The 13,919-nt window shown below is 58.6% G+C and overlaps 1 protein-coding gene across 4 annotated transcripts in view; it reads left to right on the top strand.

Moving 5' to 3' along the window:
- The window catches only part of PMEPA1 (prostate transmembrane protein, androgen induced 1), a 55,562-nt gene that overhangs the window by 31,268 nt on the left and 10,375 nt on the right, over positions 1-13,919 (top strand). The window contains exon 2 of one of the 4 annotated variants that reach the window (XM_036094454.2): positions 156-259. The exons of 2 other annotated variants lie outside the window; for them this stretch is intronic. Coding sequence is in view for 1 of the 2 variants with exons in the window: in XM_036094453.2 (XP_035950346.1) it covers positions 12,025-12,085 (61 nt within the window). In the remaining variant the exon portion in view is untranslated. Of the gene's footprint in view, positions 1-155; positions 260-11,619; positions 12,086-13,919 lie in introns of those variants that run through there. One more of the 4 variants, XM_036094453.2, reaches the window with a different exon arrangement.

Below are 13,919 nucleotides of genomic sequence, written 5' to 3'. Positions count from 1 at the left end.
TGACCCCTGGGTGTCACCCGGCTCTGCCCTGCGAAGGCAGGACCCCCAGCCAGCCACCCACCTTGGGTGTCTGCAGCCAGACCTTGGGCTGCCATGTAGGTCTGTCTCCCAGTGGACTTTTCTTGTTATTTTTTTTCTTCCTGTCTCCACACTAGCTGTCATCATACAAATTGAATTTACGTGCTCAGTATCAGCCACTCCAGATCATTTAATAAATGAGCACCGACATCTTCGTACCCCTCATGCCTTGCCTGGTCAGGTGAGTCGCCTGCTTTTTAATCTAATGATGGCCGCCATTTATTATGCTCTTGCTGGGTACCAGCTAGCGTCGAGAGAACTCATATACCTCTGTTAATCTCAGCAAACCTGGCAATTTACGCATTATTATCCATCTTTATGATGGGGGAAACTAAGGCATGTGGGCCAGGTGACCGCTGGAGGTCACCCATACAGGATGTGGCAACGTCTGGACTTAAATCCAGAGCTGGGCCACTCGCCTCCCACGGCGTTGCCACGTCCCCATCTAGGAGGGCAGAAAAGGCGCCTCAGTGAGCTCCTCGGTCAGAACCTTGGTCTTCCCAGCCGTTGGGATTCTCCTGCTTCTGGAAGATGCTGTTTCAAAAGGAAATGATACTGAAGGCTGGGATCGCCTCGCCTGTGGGGTGGGGACCGGAAGAGGCGGCTGGTGTCTGGGAGGCTTGTAACTGCCCGCTGGGAATGTGTTTTGACTGTCGCCTGAAAAAGAAAGAGGAAGAGCTCGTACAGAGTCACAGAGAGAGATTTGGCAGATTTAGACCCCAGACAATCTCCCTCCCTCACATGTGCACACACAAACACACACACACACACACGGAAAACACCCAGAAACACACAAACACCCCGAGACACAAGCACAGAGATGATCATAGATGGGAGACAGATCCACGGACACCCTCAGACACCCAGCCTCCCAGACCCTCAGAGAGAAGCAGGGACTGACATTCGCTTTTCCACCTGCTTGGGGCGGGGTGGGGGGGTGGGGTGGCCTTGCAGGGGTGACATCTTCCCACCTGAGCTCCTCCCAGGCTCAGGCCCTGCCCAGCCGGGTGGTCCATGCAGCGGCCCACGGTCAGTGTGTCCAGCCTTGTTTCCTAGAACCTCCCCGCAAGGCTGTGAAACAGCCTGGCATCAAGGCCTCGTCCTGTGCCCGGGGCCTTCCAGTGACCAGCAAGTTAGCACTCAGGTGACGGCAAGGCGACCTTCCAGCCCAGCCCGGCTTCTGGGGGACTCAGGCCTCTGCCGGCTAGCTGCTCCTTCTCCGAGATGAGCAGACGCCAGAGGGAGCGAAGGGCCCGTCGCAGCTTTAGCCCACGGGGCTGCCAGGAGGCGGTGGTTTGCGGTTGGGGCTCGCTCGGCGTTTCTCTCTGCTCTGACGAGAGAGCAGTGGCGAGGACACCAGGCTTCCGTGTCCCGGCCCTGCCACGTAAAGCTGTGTGAGTGAGCTGGGCATGTCGTTCTGCCTCTCCCAGCCTCAGATCCCTTGTCCTTAGCATAGGGGACATGGGACCAGGGCCGTCCCGGAGAGCTTCGGGAAGGGGCAGTGAGGCCCCAGAGACCGGGACACAGGGCAGGCTGTATCTTCACGGGTGGAACGGCTTTAGATTTTCGGATCATCATCCGTCTGTCCCACATAGAAATCCAGCCAGGTGCCCGGGAGCACGGATTCGAATTGTGCTGCCGTGGAAAGGACAAATCACGGTAGGATTTCAGGTGCCCACTGCCTGGAACAGCTGAGCTCCGGGGTGGGCCTGGCACGTGGTAGGGGCACAGGACGTACGTGCTGCTTGAGCAAATGAACGGGAAAAGCCCCTGATGTCCTGCATGGAGGTCGAGGCCCGGCTGCTGGCTGTCCTGTCCTGAAGGGGTGCATAAGGGACGGTGTCTCCCTCAGTCTTCCCCCCCCCTTGGACAGGTGCCCCCCACAGCTGGTGGTTGAATTCCCTCCGCTTAGCTCCTCTAGCTGGTGTCCTAGTCAGCCGGAGTTGCTCTAACAAAATAACCACAGTCTGGGGGCTTAAAGAACAGAAATGTATTTTCTTTCCGTCCTGGAGGCCAGAAGTCCAAGTTCAAGGTGCTGGCAGATTCAGTTTCTGGGGAGAGCTGTCTTCCTGGCTGGTAGGCGGCCGCCTCCCACGTGTCTTCACATGGCCTCCTCCATGTGTGAGTGCAGAGGGAGAGAAAATGAGCTCTCTGGTGTCTCTTCTTACAAGGACACCAATCCTGTAAACTCGGGACCCCACCCTCACAACTTCTGTTAACCTTCCTTCCTTAGAGACCCATCTCCAAATACAGCCACACTGGGAGTTAAGGTGTCGACCTAGGCATGGGGGGTGGGGGGTGGGCACAGACATTCGGTCCCTAGCCCGAGGCCCCCTTCTGATCCAAATGGGATTTGGGAAGCTGCTGAGCACTGTGGGCCCTGCAGGCTCTGGTGTTGGGAACAGTCCCCATGGCGGCTGTCACCTGCAGGGTTTACTGGGAGCCTGGCCTCCTGGGAGCCATTTTTCTGGGGAATTCAATGCCCAGGTTAGTTCCAGGAGTGATCGAGGAGTCGTTGACAAGTGGCCACATGCCATTCGCGTTGTGGTCCCTGGTCCAGAGTGGTGCTTTTTGTCCGAGAGGCTTGGAAAGGGAGGCTGGGCTTCCTTCCCCTCTCCTGGGGCTGCCATCCCAGCTCCCATCGGGAAACACCAGGCTCTTGAAAATTGGTAATTGAGAGAAACATCTGCTGGTTTTCAAGGAGCACACGGTGCCTCCCGAGGGGCGAGGGCGAGCCCGAATGGCGTTGTGAGCCACGCTCGGAAACACACACACAAGCACACACGTGCCTGAATTGTTCTCGTGTGTTAGGAGTTTAAGAATTAAAATGATCAACATTTGCCATAAAAATGCAAACAGTATAGAAACACAGAAAGTAAAAAGCATGGCCTCCTCTTCCAGAAGTATTCCTGTTAAACGATTTGATGATTATCCTCATCTTTGCTGTGAAAACGGGCCCATATTATATATGCTGTTCCTGTTTCATTATTTCTCCTTGAGAATAATTGCTAACAGCCATCCAACATCATACTTAGACCAGTAGTCTTCAGCCAGTTTTCTGCCCCTGCCCCCACCTCCCAGGGGGCATTAGGTGATGTCTGGAGACATTTTTAGTTGTCACAACTTAGGGGTGATGGTGTTACTTGCATCCGGTGGGGAGAGGGTGCCGCTAACACCCTCTGATGACCAGGACGGACCCCACAGCAGACAGTTAACCAGCTCAAGATGTCAGTAATGCCAAGGTTGAGAAACCCGATGGTAGATTTATGTATATTTTGAATGGCCCCATCGGATCCCGTAATGTGATGTACCAGGGTTTGTTTCCGGGAATTTAGATGGTCTCCGATTGTTTACTTTAAAAAAAAAAAAAAAAAAAACCCTGCAGAGAGATCCTCATACATACATGCTTTCAGGCCTTCTGTGCATGTTTCCGTTGGATACAATCCTGGAAGTTAAAATTGCTGGGTTACAGGGTAGCACGCGTCTTTAATTTTGATAGGTATTGCCAGAATGCCCTCCAAGAAGATTATGGCCATCAGCACTACCACCGACGGACAGACTCACTCACCCGCGCGACCCACTCCCCATTTGCTCCCTGTTCTCCTCAATTAACAAAACGCGTTTGATTTATTTTAAATAACTTCGCATGGCACTTCCATCATGTCCAATGGCAGAAACCGTTCTCACCGTGAACTCACTCCATTCTGCCAATAACTCTCGAACGGTGATTGATATTTTGCTGACAGTGGGTGTTTAAAGATGTTCGATGTCAGTGACAATAGGAAAAAAATCTCATTAGTTCTCTCCATTTGGATAATAGCAAAGAAAGATAAAAGGCATGGCTTTGTCTTTTCTGAGTGAAGGAGCCGTGGGTCAGGAGGTTCTGCTGTCCCTGGGGTTCTCACGCATGCTGTCAGCCCTGTGCTCCCCCATTGGGCCGCTGCAGCCTCTCTGAGGCCACCCCAGAAAGTGACCTCGGGATGTCTGGGGTGAAACAGATGGGGCTGTGCACACTCCTGCCCCCTGGGAGTAAGAGGCACTTTATCTCCTAACCTGAATGATCCTTCACACTAGGACAAGATCCCTTACCGGGTCATAGGAGACCTCCCCACAGCAGGCTATGTGGACTGGACTGGCGGCCACTCCAGGGACGAGGGGGTCCTTTTGGCATGTGTATTGCTAGGACAAGAGAGGTGGTCCAGGCTCACGCCTTTCCCTCGTCCTGGAGGCCACTTCCAGCCTTCCCTCACCTGGCTGACTCTCTCCCTCCTTCCCTGGTCACGTGCACACCCGCACACCCTTCCCAGCTAGGCATGTCCCCCCAGCCCCCGCCCAGCTCCAGAGCACGCAGCTGTCACCCACTGACTCTCACTCGTCTGGCTGCCCTCTGGACAAGTGTGTCTCAGGATGGGCGTGCAGGACTCTGCTCTCGCCCCCTCTGTGGGTCCTCCCCAGGGCAACCATGCCTGGCCGTCTTGTTCTGCGGGTGTCCTGCGGGTCCCCGGTCAGTGCAGACACAGATAGTCACCCATAGACATACGTATGCGTCCTAAGATTCGCTTTTATTTTTAAATATATATGTTTGTTCTCTTTTAAACAAAAAAGGACTCATCCTGTCTGGTGGCTTCTCTTTCTGTCATCCAGACGTCTTTGGTGCCAATGCACACAGATCTGGGGCAGTGGCTTCCTGGGTTGTGTTGGCCCCCCCGGGGGGACGTTTAAGTGGTTCCCGGTGATTTTTGCCCTTGTGTGCAAACCTTCAGGGGCTGTCTTGACACTCATCTTTGCCCACGAGAACAAATGTGATCCTTTATTCAGCGTATTTCTTGTGTGCGCTATCACAGGAAGATTCTAGGTGTTGGGGACACAGAATAAACCGAGTCTCCTCGGGTGACACTGACCTTCTACTAGGGAGAGTCAGGAAGTAAATGGTTAGGTCACAAATAACACTGCAGAGTAGTGCTGTGACGAAAAGCAGAGCAGGCACGGGGCATAGGGTCCTGGGGCTTGGGGCTTGGGGCAGAGCACTGTCCCAGACAGGGTGCCCAGGGATGCTCCCCAAGGAAGGGACATTGCAACAGAGGCTGGAAGGTAAGGAAGGGAGCAAGCATGTGCATGGGGGAAAGTGATCTTTCCCAGGCAGAAGTAAGGGCACTTGCAAAGGCCCTGAGGTGGGGCTGTGCTTGGTTCTTCTACTGAACATGTGGTTAGAGCACTGTGAGCGCGAGGGAGAGAGTGCACGTGGAGGTGAATGCCCAGAAGTTGATATGCCAGGTCAAGTGTTCACGTGGTGGGGGGACCCACGTTGTTGAGCCTTCGCCAGCTGTTGTGGATTCAGACAACCCCCACCCGGGTGTGTGTGAGGAGAGGGGGCAGGCGTTGACCGGGGCCTGCAGGTCTTGGTTCGAGGGGTTCTGTCCTGGACATGTTGGCTCCAAATTAGCTGATGTAGTTCTCACTGCAGCCATGGGAAGAAGGAACAAGGCAATCCCTCTGTTTTTCTCCCAGATGATGACATTGAGTGATTTGCCTAGAGTCACGGTAAATGGCAAGACTGGGATTCGAACCCAGGAGCCTTTGGACCAAACATGTCCTTAACCTGTATCCTGGGATTTTATCATGATCGGGAGTGCAGGGAGCCTCAGCCCCCACGCCCTCACTAGCCAGCGTGTGACTTTTTCCTTGAGGCCACCAGACAGCACCAGACAGTATTGCAAGGCTGTGCGCTCAGCTAACGGGTGCCAGACGCCCAACTGCGTGCTTGGCACCGAGGAAGCACTTAGTAAGCGGTTCGGTCTGTTCTTAAAAACGAGAATACTGGCCTAGATTTGCTGCCCACCTCTCAAACCTCAAAAGAAAGACAGATTCATTTTTTTTCCCCCTATAAATGGTCTTACCCTAAGAAATAAATGTGCCGTTGGGGGTGTTTGAAATGGCACCAGGAGTGATCAGAAAGTTATTCCTTTGACGTCTGGTTCAATTTTATTTGACACTCCACGTGGGGAGGGAGCTGGGTTCTTATTCAAATGCAGGGGGGGGTCGGTTGGGGGAGGGGGGCAGTAATGATGTGGCTGGAACCCCAGGCAGGCTGGGGCTCTGCTGAATGACAATGAAGCCCGCCCCAGTGGGTCTCATCCAGGCAGGTCTAACAAGATTAGATTTTCATAAATTTCAGACAGTGCCAATCCCTAATTCCTTGGTGTGCGGCCGGGAGGCCAGACAGGGCCGCCTGCACTGGCTGCTTGTTAACCGGGAAGCAAACTGGCTGCCCCTCCGCTGGGAGCAGACACAAGGGGGGCGGGGGGGCGGGGGGTCGTCTGGTCTGGAAACCTCCTGTGGGCTGGCAGGAGCCAGGTGGACTCTGGCCCAGCTCTCCAGCTGAGGAAAGAGAAATGAGCTCCGGCACCCAACTGCTACTCCGATGATTAACCGAAAACTTCGTGACAGTCACACTCGCTTAATAGTACCTGTGGAAGGGAGGCGTGTTGTGCTCACCTAGCGCCGTGTCTATACATACACCCGCGTAGAGTGAATAGCACGTATTCGCCCAGTTCTGCACTGGCCCACTCCCCGTTTACAGCTGGGGAGTGGCCGAACCGGGGTTTGAGTCTAGGCTCCTGAGTTTTGTCCCGGTCAAGGCTCTGTCACCAAGAACAGGGGGCCATAAACTTGGATGCAAAAGAATTGCATCTTTACCTTAACCAACCGGATCAGGAGCACGGGCTCCAAACCACAGAGGCCTCAGCAGCACCTGCCACGTGGTCACCGGTGGAAACCACGGATTTCATATCACATTGAAATCTGCCAGGTCATATTTAATGCCATACTATCCCCGCATCACAAAAATAACTCTGGATACTCTTGCCGTATCGCCAATCTGGTTGAGAGTTGATAGCTGTTTTTTAATATAATTGACTTCCTTCTTAAGCCACAATTTTATTTAAGTTTAATTGAATTTTAATTTAAAGACTGTATTTTGAGAGAGCGCCCTGGCTTCCCCAGTGGCCGGGGCTCCACCACAGGGAGGAGGAGAATCGGGCTAGGCCTGGATTGGGGACTGCTCTCCGACTCGGCTGCTCGCCTGTGTCGGGCCCGATGCTGCACCCCCGGGGGGCTGTCGGGGAAACTGAGAAAGTCCTGGCCTGGCCGGTGCTTGGCGCTCAGGTAGCGGCAGCAGAGAGGGGAGCTGTTAGATCTCTACGCAGCGCCATGAGAGGTGCCCAGAGCTCCCCCGAGGGCCTGGTGTGACCTTCGGGGCCATCCTGTGATTTTCCTCCACTTTGGGGGGGGTGTTGGGTACCACCAGCCACAACTATTAGCCGCGTGGACAGCATGGCGGGGGATGCTCCAGGGGGTCCTGACCCCGCCTGGCGAGCAGATCCGTTCCACACGAGCCCTTTGCTGGAACCCGGGCCGTTGCTGAGCTGGAACCGTGCTGCTTGGGCGGTGGGGTGCGGGGCAGCTGGCTGAACCTGGCCCTGAAGGCACGGGCTGGGAGCGTGGTCCTGGGCTTGTGGGGTGCGTGGCCTCTGGCCAGCCTCCTCCTCCTCCTCCTCCTCCTCATCCGTAGAGCCGGTGTGGGCTGTGGGCATGTTAGTATGTGCTTCACAGAAGGACCATGAGGATTCACCAAGGCGATGCCCAAGAGCACATGGGCCGTGCCTGGCATTCTAGGGGGTGCTGGGCGCACGCTGCCTCTCTCCGGCGTCAGGCGGCCTGGGAAAGGACCCGAGATGGGCTGCAAACATCTCAAAGTGACTGTGTCTGTCCCTGGAGGAGAAGACAAAAGGGAGGGTCAGGCCACTCCGAGGAGGCAGACGAGCCTGTTAATTTGAAATTATTCACCAGGAAAGAAGACGCTAAATTAAATTAGAGTGACCTTACTTTGCATGTGGAAGACAGGCTTGGCCACCCCCGAGAGCCCGCCGCATCTTTCCCCCACCCCAAGGGGGAAATTAGGAAGAGAAATGGCAGAGCTCCCCCGCCCTCCTCACGGCCAGCAGGCCTGCCGCCCGGAACCAGATGAGAGAAATGTGTTTCTTTCCCAAGGGCTCCTGTTGCGGCCAGGCCCTTGGAGCGGGAGCAGGACAGGTGCTCCGAGTCCCTCGTGGCCTCACGTCTGGCTGTCGCCCGGGGGGACCATATTGGACTGACCTTGCTCCAAACCCCCGGCCCTGGGGCATAGACCAGGCGGGTGCACCGGCCGGGCAGTTGGCCCGGCAAAACTCTCAGCGTTTCTGGGGCGTCGACCTGATGGAGGGGTGTCAACAGTGGGGCCCTCTGTGTCCTGCCCTGTCTGAGCTCTTACGTTTATTTCATCACCCCGACGCCAGGTCCTAACTGGGGCTCTCGGTGGTCTGTGTGCCCGGGGTCACCCAGCTCGGAGCAGATGCGGGGAGGCGGACTGGCCATCCTCGTAGGTGCTCGGGATGTGCGGAGGGGAAACTAAGGGACGCTTTGGGAGAGCTTCAAGAACGTAGTAGAACAAGACCCTCAGGGGGGCTCGGGCTTGAAGACCTAGCTCGGCTCTTTGCAGGTGCGCGGCCCGGCGTGCCTCCGCCCTGCACCTCGGTATGCTCATCTGCAAAGTGGCAGTGGTGGTGGCTGCCACCCCATAGACGTGGGGGAGGCGGGCTCTGCGTGGCTGTTGTCACCGTTGGGATCATAGTACCAGCTCCAGGCCGTTGACCAGCCCGCCCACCCCCCCTTGCTCCGTCTCCCTGTGTCTGTGAGCTGGCTGGCTTTGGCTGTGACTCATGTGGTGAAAGCCAGGGATGGGGGCGGGCAGTGGTAGGACCCGCCCCGGGCCTACGTGCAGGTGGAGGGGAGGTCTGCCAAACGGAAGGAGCCAGGCGGCATCAGTGTGGCCCCCTGTCTGCCCCTAGCAGCTGAGTCACTCGGGCTCCTCTCGTGGCTGGAAATCCCCAAACCACCCGCCCTGCAGGCTTTGGCCTGCCCAGGGCTTTTAAACTCTTTTAAAACTCTTGAACGTGTTGCCAGCCAAAGGCCAGGGAGCTTCACGGATGGTTTCTGGGTTCTGGAGAGATCCGGGAGGTGTGACCACACGGGGCTGGCCTGCCTCTGCCGCCGGCCTGTTCGGTGGCTGGGGTTTCAAGGAGTAGTGCCTGTCTAGGGAGAGGGAGCTCACGCTTGGTTCACGAAGCCTGCCTGGGCACGGGAGAGAGGAGTCCGGGGGTGCAGGAGTGCAAGCCGCCCAGCGGGGCCAAGCGGACAGCACCAGGCTGTAGAAAGAAGGCAGCTGCCTGCCCGAAGCTCTGTGCCTGGGGGGTGGGGGGTATGGGGAGGAACGCATGCACATGTGACCAGCAGTTTGCCACCTCTCCAGCAGGTGCTTTCCTGGCACGTTTCCTGGAGAGTGGGTTCTGTCCCCCAAAGGCGGTATCTCCTGGAAGGAGCCCCCAGAATGAAAGTGCATGGAGGTGCTGTCGGCAGGACCAGACCCCCTCACCCCACGGCCAAGGCCAACACACCCAGCCCAGAGGTGTGCCCTGCCTTATGGGTTGGTGTGAACCAGCTGCTGGCTGGGGGCCTCTTCTGGACCCCTCAGCGCCCCCACCCACCTGTGCCATTGGGCCTGGGCCCGGCCTGGAAGATCCAGCGCGGCCCTGCTTAGCCCTCTCTTTGTCGGCTTATGGGTCTGGGCTTCCTTTGCTTTGCTGTCCTGGGGTGATGGGAGTCCCCCATTAATCATGGTCACAGAGGGAGTGCTCCCTGAATGCCAAGCACATTGTCCACACACAGGCACCTGGTGCCCGGAGCCTCCTTTTACATGGGGAAGCTGGGATGGACTGGGAGGTGAGGTCCAGGCTCACACCTGGCGGGGTCCCCTGATGGAGCTGTAGCAGAGTTTAGGGACCCTTGGCGTCCCCCTCCTCTTCTGGGCCTAGACCCAGGCCTTTGGCTTCCAGAATGTAGCCCAGAAATCAGTCATGGCTTCTCTTTTCCTGAGAGTTTTTCCTCCCCTCAGCCATGTGGATTTCCTGGGGTTGTGGCCTGGGCCCTGGATGGGCACATTTGTGTTTCTAGCAGCGCTATGTTCATTTCTGGGGGCGATTCTCTCCCAGAAATGTGTTCTCCTGCCCTTTGGGCCCAGCCTGGTGGGGCCAGGAGAGCTGTGGAGGGCTTGTCCACCCCCGCTGGCCTGCCAGGGCCTCACCCGCTGCCCCCCTGCCGCCCGGCTGCCTCAGCTGCTGTCTCGCTGCTCCCTTCTGGGTCCCGGAAAACACCAGGAGGAGGGCCAGGGCCCGGGACGAGGACAAAGGCAAGCCAGCCGCACACCTCCCTTCCTCCAGGCCGGTGTGGGCAGGGCCCCTGGAGACAGCAGGGGGAGGGGGCAGGAGGGAACCCAGCACCGTGGTCCCCGTTGGGGTGAAGAGTGCACGGGGCGTCGGCCCCTCTGAGGAGGGAGGGCGTGGGGGTTACACAAAGCAAGCCTGTGTGTCCCCTGAATGGGCAGCTTTATCCTGGGCCCTAACAGACAGGGCCCTGCCCTAGGGAATCAGACCAGGCTGCTGAGGCCCTGGACCAGCCTGTCTGGGGAGGCAGGAGGTGTGGCCACAGTTCCTGGGTCCAAGGCCCTGCTGCCCGCCCTCCTGGCAGGAAAGTGACGGTGTCCCTCCAGTGGTTCCATCCAGGCTTGCCTGACCTGCTGCTGGGCAGGGCCCCAGCCTTCTCAGCACTCAGGATCAGTCTCCCCGAAGTCCCTGGCCAGTTCGCCCTCCTTCCTGGGCTCTCCAGGGCAAGATGGGATGCGGTCCCACCTGGGAACCAGAGCCAAGGCCCAGGCTCCAGGTTGAGTTCCTGGGTGCACAGGAGGCCGTCCAGCAGATGGCTGGGTGGGAGGAGCCAGCAGCGTAAGGCCCTTGGGCTGAGAGTCTGTCACTTGACCTCTGGACCTTGCTCTCCTCGCCCGTGAGATAGGATGATAAAAGTGTCCCGAATGTACACTCTGGCCTGGACAGGGATTCTCAACCCTGGCGCCGTTGACCCGCCATTCTTCGCCGTGGGGCATCCCGTGCACCGTAGGAGGCCCCCACCCACCAGATGCCTGGAGTGCCCCCCAGTTGTGACAGCCGCCAGTGTGCCCAGAAATTGCCACATGGCCCCTGGTGGGCAGACTCACCCGACTTAATAACAGCAATAGGTACTAGAGGTGTAATAGGTAAACATCGGTGCAGTTGGGCAAACACAGAACGTGGCATGAGAAGGTGGTGCCCTGGGGAGCCTGCGTGGGAGGCAGGGGGTGGCCAGGGCTTTGGAGAGGAAGCTGGGGGTGGGGGGTTCTGTGTGGAGAAGCTTCCACTGTTTTGCGAACAGTAACGTTCCCACCTAGGACGCATTGCTTTTCCTGCCGGAAGCCGCAGGGAAACTGAGGCAGGAGGGGCTGGCCCTCGCAGGGTTGCAGTTTGGGTGGACCCAGCGTGAGCGGCCAGAGCCCTTGACACAGCCGCAAAGTTGCTTTCCACTTTCCCCCCTGCCACCCGCCCCCCCGCCCCCCAGCTGCAGTTTGTCTTGGAGGAGGAAGAGCTGAGTCAGTGGCCCTGAGCTTGAACCTATGCCCTGGGGAGCCCTCGGCTAATTGCTTGTTAGCGACGGGCGTCAGGGTGTTGGGCCCCCGGTGGGCAGCCGTGGGCTGGAGGAGGCTGGCGGGGCTCGGCCCTGGCGCGGCTGGCTGCCGTGTCACCACCCAGGTCCCCGGCAGGACCCGGCGCTGGCATCCCGCCCGTTGCTGGGGGCTTGGCTGGCACCGGCCGCGGCCAGCTGCCCAGCCGCCTCGACACAGACCCGCACGAGTCAGCAGAAACCGCCCCGGCTCTGGCAGGATCAAAATAACCTCCTTCCTTTTCCAGCACTTGAGGGCTTTTCCGCCTTCGAGGGGAAAAACAAAACACCACCAAAAAAAAGAAAAAGAAAAAAGAAAGGCGTATGGCGGCATCTGCAGGCACCGGGGATGTGGTTTTACTGAGGCTCCTCTCCCGAGAGCTGGGTGGGGGGATCTGCACCCAGTCCTGTCCTGTCGGGGGTGGGGTGTGTTTGTGATAAATGTGTGTGCCTGTGGGTATGTGCGCTGTGTATGTTTGTGGGTTATCTGTGTTTTGGGGAAGGTGTGCGTCTGTGTTGGGGTGTGTGTGTGTGCGAGTGTTGGGGGTATGTGTGTTGGGGTGTGTGTGTGTGTTGGGTGTGCGTGCTGGGGTGTGTGTGCGTGTTGGGTGTGCGTGCTGGGGTGTGTGTGCGTGTGTTGGGTGTGCGTGCTGGGGTGTGTGCGTGCTGGGGTGTGTGTGCGCGTGTTGGGTGTGCCTGTTGGGGTGTGTGTGCTGGGGAGTGTGTGCGCGCATGCTGGGTGTGCGTGCTGGTGTGTGTGTGCATGCTGGGTGTGCATGCTGGGGTGTGTGTGCGTGTTGGGTGTGCGTGCTGGGGTGTGTGCGTGTGTTGGGTGTGCGTGCTGGGGTGTGTGTGCGTGTTGGGTGTGCGTGCTGGGGTGTGTGTGCGTGCTGGGGTGTGTGTGCGTGCTGGGGTGTGTGTGCGCGTGTTGGGTGTGCCTGTTGGGGTGTGTGTGCTGGGGAGTGTGTGCGCGCATGCTGGGTGTGCGTGCTGGTGTGTGTGTGCATGCTGGGTGTGCATGCTGGGGTGTGTGTGCGTGTTGGGTGTGCGTGCTGGGGTGTGTGCGTGTGTTGGGTGTGCGTGCTGGGGTGTGTGTGCGTGTTGGGTGTGCGTGCTGGGGTGTGTGTGTGTGTTGGGTGTGCGTGCTGGGGTGTGTGTGCGTGTTGGGTGTGTGTGCTGGGGTGTGTGTGCGTGTGTTGGGTGTGCGTGCTGGGGTGTGTGTGCGTGCTGGGGTGTGTGCGCGCGTGTTGGGTGTGCCTGTTGGGGTGTGTGTGCTGGGGAGTGTGTGCGCGCATGCTGGGTGTGCGTGCTGGTGTGTGTGTGCATGCTGGGTGTGCATGCTGGGGTGTGTGTGCGTGTTGGGTGTGCGTGCTGGGGTGTGTGCGTGTGTTGGGTGTGCGTGCTGGGGTGTGTGTGCGTGTTGGGTGTGCGTGCTGGGGTGTGTGTGCGTGTTGGGTGTGTGTGCTGGGGTGTGTATGCGTGTTGGGGTGTGTGCACGTGCTGGGTGTGCGTGCGGGGTGTGCGTGCTGGGGTGTGTGCGCGTGTTGGGTGTGTGCGCGCGTGCTGGGGTGTGTGTGCGTGTGTTGGGTGTGTGTGCCTGTTGGGGTGTGTGTGCATGTGGGGTGTGCGTGCTGGGGTGTGGGTGCGCGTGCTGGGTGTGCGTGCTGGGGAGTGTGTGTGCGTGCTGGGTGTGCGTGCGGGGTGTGCGTGCTGGGGTGTGGGTGCGCGTGCTGGGGTGTGGGTGTGCGTGCTGGGTGCGCGTGTTGGGGTGTGTGTGCGCGTGCTGGGTGTGCGTGCTGGGGTGTGGGTGCGCGTGCTGGGTGTACATGCTGGGGTGTACGTGCGCGTGCTGGGTGTGCGTGCTGGGGAGTGTGTGTGCGTGCTGGGGTGTGTGTGTGCATGCTGGGTGTGCGTGCTGGGGTGTGGGTGCGCGTGCTGGGTGTACGTGCTGGGGTGTGGGTGCGCGTGCTGGGGAGTGTGTGTGCGTGCTGGGTGTGCGTGTTGGGGTGTGTGTGTGTGCTGGGTGTACGTGCTGGGGTGTGGGTGTGCGTGCTGGGTGCGCGTGCTGGGGAGTGTGTGTGCGTGCTGGGTGTGAATGCTGGGGAGTGTGTGTGCGTGCTGGGTGCGCGTGCTGGGGAGTGTGTGTGCGTGCTGGGTGTGCGTGCTGGGGTGTGTGTGCACGTGCTGGGTGTGCGTGTTGGGGTGTGTGTGCGTGCTGG

This window comes from Halichoerus grypus, chromosome 10 (assembly GCF_964656455.1).
Source record: "Halichoerus grypus chromosome 10, mHalGry1.hap1.1, whole genome shotgun sequence".
NCBI lineage: Eukaryota > Metazoa > Chordata > Mammalia > Carnivora > Phocidae > Halichoerus > Halichoerus grypus.
Note: the sequence above shows the minus strand (reverse complement) of the source record. Positions and strands in the feature narration are given on the sequence as shown.